The sequence below is a fragment of the Electrophorus electricus genome, chromosome 1 (assembly GCF_013358815.1).
Source record: "Electrophorus electricus isolate fEleEle1 chromosome 1, fEleEle1.pri, whole genome shotgun sequence".
Taxonomy (NCBI): Eukaryota; Metazoa; Chordata; class Actinopteri; order Gymnotiformes; family Gymnotidae; genus Electrophorus; species Electrophorus electricus.
The window spans coordinates 32,849,960-32,857,596 of NC_049535.1; the positions used below are offsets into that span (position 1 = coordinate 32,849,960).

Sequence of the window (7,637 nt, forward strand, 5' to 3'; positions counted from 1 at the left end):
CCACGTTTGGTTTTCTCTCCTTGTCTGCTCAGTTTCAGGTGTTTGTTTTTATTTTTTTGTTTTTGTTTTAAATAATTGTTCAAGTTTATACATAGCATTGACGATTTGTCTCTGTAAAAACGTGAGGGCTCAAGCTATCTCATGGTCATGTGACATGTCAGTAACCCTGCTGTTATAGATTTACTATCTCATATCCCAGAAACCTTTGTTCCAACCACAGCTCAATGCTCTCAGGTGTTAGTGAAGCTCTTGGGTGGCTGTGTAAGGGTCAGGACTTCAGACCAAACAAGTCTGGACAGTTGGTTTGGGGACTAGGGTGACGCAGCCTGGCCACATCTCTACAGAATATATTCCCTGGCAAACGAATCTGTTCATTATCAAAATAAAACAAACTGAGCAGTGCTATACCCCACCTGGCATGGATTTGAGAAGATTCAAATTAGGACAAACTAAGGTTACAGAATTAAAAGTTGTATTCATTGTAAAAACTACTAATAAAAACACACAACCCATAAAAGAACAGTCACTCTTGCTTTGCGATTGAAAATGGTGTTGCTCTAACGATCACACTTTCCGGTCTACATAGAACAGATGATTCACTAGAATAAAAAGGCAATATATGAAGGTAGTCTGGGGAAGGTACAACACTAGCTGTCCAGCTTTCATGTCAAAATACCATTATTTTGGATTCAGTTCAAGGCTACCTTGAATTTTTTGCTCACTATCCAGTAACTGCCCCTTTATAATATCATCTATTTCCCAAAGTGTCAGTGTTCTGTAACATCAGTACATCACATTTTGTAAAAATAAACCTGAAATATGACTTTGGTATGAAATGGAAGTCATGTGATTTGTCGTTAGTGGCAGGTGATCTAGGGAGTGATGTAAATAAAAGTTTAAAAACAAAAGCAGCAGTGTGTTCTGCTCTGTGTGGTTTATCCCTCAATTCAATCTGGCATGCGCGTGCACACACACACCCCACCATAAAGACAGAAGTACAACAATTGTACAGTGTTCCTACTGATCCCTACAGTTCAGAGTTATTGGTGTTCCCAGTGGCTCAACAGACAACTGACCATCCTGCTATCCATCTCAACAGTAGAGTTCAGCGATGCATATGTGATTCAGTCAGAGGATCCTTCTTTCACATTACTGTTGCATTTACAGCATATGCTGGAAGTCTGGTTTGAGCAGTGTAATGCCTGACAGGCAGGGGAGAGGAGGAGAGGAGCGCGCAGTGTCTAAGGTCAAGGCCTCGTGGGCTGCGCTGGAGAGCTCTGCCGGCAGAGACGGCTTCCCGTTCATCTGCCCACCACCCATCCCAGAATTCAGCTGCTTTTGGGCTTTGGTCTTGAATCTCAGGCCGTGACCTTTGGAGCAGAATTAGAGATTTTGAACTAGGGTTAGGATGCATATTAAAACTAATAGTGTCATACCTAGTCAGACTGTATGGTCTATTGGGTGTCCAAGTCCGGTCCTGGAGGGCTACAGTCCAGTGACAGGACAGACTTACTAAACCTGGCGATTGATGAGATCGGGTTTGTTTAACTAACATTAGTTAATGTAGCACTGCGTCAAATCCTGTTCCAGGAGGGCCAAGGACCAGCATACGTAAATACACTCATTAATACGTCAACTCATCAATTGCCAGGTTTTAGAAGGTGTGTCTGAGCAGAGCAGTCACTAAACTTTGCAGGACTCCACCCCTCCAGGACCAGCCGTGGACACCCCTGATCTGTTGTCTGTATTAGTCCTTATAGAGGAGCACAGCAGCCTGACAGGCTGGCCAAGACACTTACCTGGACAGTCAGCAACTTCCTTGTAGGCCTTTTTCTTGCAGCAGCCACGGCACAAGTTAAAGACACATTTATTTCCCTGTTGGAAAGAGAATCAATCTAAAACACACAAATCTTGTCCTACTTTGTAAATACAGTAATTAACTTATTAATTTCATAAACTAAATGTGTTTAAATGATATGTAGCTAATGTAAAGTACTAGCTAGGATGAGCACTAAAGGAGCACTAAACAACAGAAGACTTACTTTAGGATTTCCACAATGCTCGCATTTGATGTATTTAGCTGCAGAGCACAACAAAGTTTCATTAATATATTTTGACAAACCACCTCTCTGAATTACTAAAGCAATTACAAATAAACGAGAGAACATGGTCGGAACATCAGTCTTACATAATCCAAGTATTATACAGAATTATTATATTATTGACAGAGATAACTACCACAGTGATTCTAACCACAAATGCCAACAAATGTCTCAAATGCATATAAGCCCAACCCAATAGGAGAGAGGCTGCCGTAGCTGTTCAATGTCCTGTAGCTCGATCGGTTCTTACGTTTGAGCTCAGGACAGAAGTTCTTGTGGGGGTTCCGGGCCTTCTTCTTCTGCTTGTTCTTAGACAGCGAGTCGTTTGTGTCATCACAGTCCTCAAGTGCCCTCTTCACACTCACTGCTCTCACCACTGGAGCCTTCTGCCCATTCTCACGCAACGTCTCCTTGGGTCTGAGGAGGAAACAGCCATTGAGGCCACTCTGTGTGGAGGTTGCTTCAGGTTGGGAAAGGCTTAGAACAAGAATAAATATTCCAAAATAGCACCGAAGACCTTAGTGTCAAGCTCAGCTTAGCGCATTCAGACCGATCAAAAATGATACTCCACCATTTCATGATGTCCTCTGTGCTATGAAGCACCAGTGAAGCTCACCTGAGCCTATGTAGTCAAGGATACAGTGCTCATATGAACAGTGAATCAAAACAGAGCCAGTTCCCTTACCCTGGTCTGACGTAAGGCTGACAGATCCAGTGAGGAAAAGGCAGTCCGGTATGGTGTTGCTCCGATTCCTCCTTCGCCATCTCCTCCTGCAGATCACCATCACTGTCATTACTCTTTATGCCCGTAGCCTGGGTACGTACGCTATTATTTCGTTAGTCCGCCCCTATCCATCTACTCAAAAGATTCACCTAAATTATTAGAAGTTTATGGGAAAAAACTGGCTTTGTTTACTCCCTTTAAATATTTGGAGGATTTAAATATTCAGATGCTGTAGATGTTCCCTGTAATTTTCATGAATATTCACACTGCCCACTGTTCCACTTATTTGCACCTAAAATGTTATTCAGTGTTTAAATGAATGACAGTCACGAAGCTACATTTAACACAAACACGACGTGAAAAGCCCGGTAGTGTAAAGAGCCTGGAGATTTATGTCTTCTGTTATATCTAAGCTGACAGCAGAACTCCATCACTGATATTCACAGTGAGAACACTGAACCACAAGAGACTGAACCACTCAGAACAGACTGAATGATGTTTTCGTAAAAGCAGGTGGTGAAACATCAAACCAGCAGTGAAGATCCTTCAAAACATGTCTCTGAATATCAGTGCAGGAACACATTTCTTCCTCCATTTGCCTAGCAAGTAAGAAAAAGGTGTTTTCCACACATTGCTTAAAAATGGCATTCATGTTGGCAGACAGGGAAAGAGATGGGCAGACAGAGGCAGAGATGGGCAGACAGAGGCAGAGAGGGGCAGATAGGGGCAGAGAGGGGCAGATAGGGGCAGTGTCCTTTATACTCTCCCCTACCTTGCAACGCTGCTTCAGCTGTCCGTTAACCTCTTCTATCCCTGCCAGGTTCTTGGCTTTGGCCAACTCCTCCCGCAGGTCCTGATGGATTTGCAGCCTGAGGTAGCAAAAAGGACACACTCACCACATGACCAAAGCCAGGAAGTCATGATCTCTCTCTCTCTCTCTCTCTCTCTCTCTCTCTCTCTCTCTCTCTCTCTCTCTCTCTCTCTCTCTCTCTCTCTCTCTCTCTCTCCTCTCTCTCTCTCTCTCTCTCTCTCTCTCTCTCTCTCTCTCTCTCTCTCTCTCTCTCTCTCTCTCTCTCTCTCTCTCTCTCTCTCTCTCTCTCTCTCTCTTCCTGCTGCTTTTTAGATCTGCAGCTGGAGATTTACCCTGTCCATGACAGAGACCTCGCGTGACATACGTGTGGTGCCAGAGCTTGAAGAGGTGGGCTCGGACGTAGGACAGCGTGGAGGGCGGATGCCTCTGCACCACCTCCAGATATTCCTCCGCCATCTCCCACACAGGGGGGTTACGCCCCTCAAACAGCGCTGGGTTGTGCAGGTTCCCTTCTGTGAATGCAGAGGGGAGTTAAAATTCATGATATATAATTTTTTTCTTTAGTTGTTATAATACTAATTACATTTGTCTTATCCAATTAAGATATTAATCTTATCTAGTTCAATCCAATTAAGACTCAATAGCAGAGGCAGCAGCAACAAGCTATGGCCGGAAGGCTGTCGGTGTCCGTGGCAATTCTACACTGGGCAATTCTACACTGGGCACCAGTGGTGAGGGAAGCCGTCAGGTTGAAGTAATGCTCTCAGAGAGACCTTCAGATTTCACTGAGATATCAGTGGGCTGGAAGGGCTAAAGCTAAGCCAGATGCCAAGGTGAAAGCTCGGGCTTGGGAGGAAGTCTTGGGGAAGTCATGGAGAAAGACATGCATTGACTCTTTTCTGTCCTGGCATCCATGTGGTGGAATTATTACCCGTCTGTCCATACAGATGAGCCACTGGTCATCTTCAAACGAAGACACAAGACTCACAAGATTCAAATCCCATTTGTGTTTGTGACATAACCATGGTAGTTAAAAAGCTGTGTGGTGGCAGAGCAGCAGGAGTTTATGAGATTTGTCGGGAAGTGTTGAAGGGACTGGACAGGGTTTGGGTTGGTTCTTCAGTGTGGCATGGAAAATGGGTATGGACTGCAAATGTATGGTGGTCCCTATACTTAAAAAGGGGAACTCCAATTATATGGGTATCCCACTCCTCAGCCTCCCAGGAAAAGTCTTGTCATTTGTGCGGGAGTTTAAGGATCAGGAGCTCAGAAGTGATGGAAAAAAAGGGATCAAGGGATTGACAAACAGATCGGGGCAGCAGTGGCACCGCTGCTGTCTCTGAATTGGACTGTGGTGGTGAAGCAGAAGCTTAGTCCTAGAACAAAGCACCTGTGTACCATTTCATCCAGGTCCCCACCCTGACCTCTGGCCATGAGAGAGACTGAAAGAATAAGGTCGTGAGTGGCGACCTTATAAGGATTCTCCACCGGGTTGCCTGAACTGTCGCTCCGTGATAAGGAGTGACAGTTGCGTCATTATTATTACTAAGTTATTATATGTAATACAAACATTTTTTTTCATCTCCATTAATGCACACAAGAGGTTGGGTGGGGTGTGGTGAAGGAGTGAGTGAGTGAGAGAGAATGTTTGTGTGTGTATGTGTTTATATATCTCCATGAGGGACATTGGTCCCCATTAGAACAGCAACATCTGACATTTTTGACCTTGTGGTCCCCACAGGTAAAAATTTATTTTTTTTAAACAAAAACTCATTTTCATTTGAAAAACTAAAAAAGAGACAAATTATTCACTTATAGTTAATGAGTTTAAAGTTGGGATAAGGTGTAGCATTAATTAGCTACAGTAATCATAATGTCAATGGAAGATTACAAACTGTGTGTGTGTGTGTGTGTGTGTGTGTGTGTGTGTGTATAGAGCTTTACCTGCACTCATCACCCCCTGTACTCTGGTCTCCTCCATGCAGCGCTGCACATCAGTGAGGTGATGGATATTTCCATTAGCAAATACAGGGATGTTTACAGCGTCCCTGTGAAAGCAGCACAACCAGCATCAGCTGATTCAAACAAGCCTCACAGCCGCCACCTCAGCTTAAAGGGTGATAGACGACCAAAGTCAGACGCTGGAGGTCACCTCACCGAACAGCTTTGATATGCTTCCAGCTCGCCACACCAGTCAGGGCCCCTTTCTGGTCCTTGGTTCTGCCATGAACAGTGAGCAGCTGAGACAGAAGATGTAAATGAGGAAACGTGAACCCAAAGCCAAACGCGCACAGCTGCGCAATCACTGCGCCGCACTTAGCATCTTTACCTGGCAACCTGCCTGTTCCAGCATTCTGGCGTACTTCACCGTTTTCTCCACTTCTGGGAACACCCGGATTTTGCAAGTGACAGGCACTGACAATTTCTCACTGGCTAATGTAACTGCGAAAGGCAGAAGAATTACACGGTGACCCACTGCTGTATTAAAGTGTCTGTAGGTTTTCTCTTTTACTGGCTGGTATGTCTCTGAGCTGCAGCCTTACTCATTCTCTTCAGTAGGTCCCACTCATCCTGGAGAAAAACACCATAGTGCCCTTGAGGGGAGAAAATAAACCCAACATTAGCTGACTCAACCATGTACTGTCTTTTACATTTATAGCATTTAGCTGATGCTTTTATCCAAAGCAACTTATAATTATGACTGAGTACAAATTGATCAATTGAGGGTTAAGGGCTTGCTCAGGGGTCCAATAGTGGCAACTTGGCAGTGGTGGGGCTTGAACCAGCAACCAACTACAAGTCAAGTACCTTCACCACTGAGCTACCACTGCCCACATTGTTTACATACAGGTTGTTGTCCATATATTCTCAGGTTAATTTGCATGTCTGGGAGACCCACAGTGCTGCACCAATTTGAGTTTTCCCAGTCCAGCACGCCTAGTTCACCAAACTGCTCACATCCATCTGTTTCATTAGCCTCCAGAAACAGTGAAGTAGAGAAAACATTTAACTAGAGTTCTGTGGCCCCTTAAAGAACTACAGCAATACGACATTCTCAATCAGCAGAAAATTAAAGCTTGGTATGAAACAAAATGACAAAGAAAGATAAGAAAAGCTTTGTCTTTAACAGTACCCCGTTTAGCAATCATCTGAGGACATCCTAGATTCAGGTCAACGGCATCACAGTAGTCCTGGGCTAACAAAGCTGCTTGGACAAACACCTCCGGATCATTAGCACAGAACTGTGAAGGCAGACGACACAAATAAATGCAATAATTCAAGGGGTCGGAGGATTTACAAGTAAGCATATGGTGCAACAAAACAACCACATCAGCTCAGCTAGTAACGGAATCGGGACTTGAAGTAAGCCACACCATCACCTGTGTGATGAGAGGACGGTCCTCCGGGCTGAATTCACTAAAAAGATTTTCACGTCGGTAGTTGGCATCCCTCACGAACACCTGGGCGTGCAGCATGGGTGTGTAGCAGAGCTCTGCGCCATGCCTGCGGCTCAGGAGCCTCCAAGCGAGCTCGCTCTGGTCCACCATGGGCGCCACCACGTAGCGCGCGCCTCGCAGAGTCTTCTCCCAGAACTCGAACCCTTGGAGCTTCGCCATGGCAACCTGCGAAGGAAAACACAACACTCCTCTGTGGCACGACACACTTCTTATGCAGATAACTCGCAGCAAGATAAGTTACAAGCGAAAACTTCTAACTTTCTTTCGGAGTATATGAATAAACGAGATAATAATAATAATAATCGTGTAAGCAGCCAGCGACTACACTGTCACTGACAGATGGAGCATGGGTGTTCCTCATATGATATGTCCTCCATCGTAATCAGCAAATATATCTGACGATAATGACATGAACAGAGGGAGACGATCAATGCGAAATGTCACGTCTGCTCACTGAATGAAACACAACCTCGTAACTGGAGAAGAGAGTACTTACAGCGCGCCCGGCCACAGCACGGTACTCTCAGTGTTGTGCACCAAAG

The 7,637-nt window shown here is 44.8% G+C and overlaps 1 protein-coding gene across 2 annotated transcripts; it reads right to left on the minus strand.

Annotated features, from left to right (window-relative positions):
• Nucleotides 1-455: 455 nt before the first annotated feature.
• On the minus strand, nt 456-7,637 carry dus1l (dihydrouridine synthase 1-like (S. cerevisiae)). 2 transcript variants are annotated; one of them, XM_027014699.2, is made up of 14 exons: nt 7,592-7,637; nt 7,018-7,260; nt 6,771-6,879; nt 6,181-6,231; nt 5,967-6,079; nt 5,795-5,877; nt 5,582-5,685; nt 4,002-4,149; nt 3,599-3,695; nt 2,788-2,873; nt 2,353-2,519; nt 2,043-2,080; nt 1,800-1,875; nt 456-1,370 (listed from the first exon to the last, which is right to left on the minus strand). In XM_027014699.2, exons 2-14 carry the CDS (start codon nt 7,252-7,254, stop codon nt 1,162-1,164), a joined length of 1,518 nt encoding a protein of 505 aa, XP_026870500.2. In that variant the 5' UTR covers nt 7,255-7,260; nt 7,592-7,637; the 3' UTR covers nt 456-1,161. The 2 variants fall into 2 exon arrangements, with proteins under 2 accessions (XP_026870500.2, XP_035381816.1); XM_035525923.1 differs by lacking the exons at nt 456-1,370; nt 1,800-1,875; nt 2,043-2,080 and having other exon boundaries at nt 2,371-2,519; nt 3,357-3,695.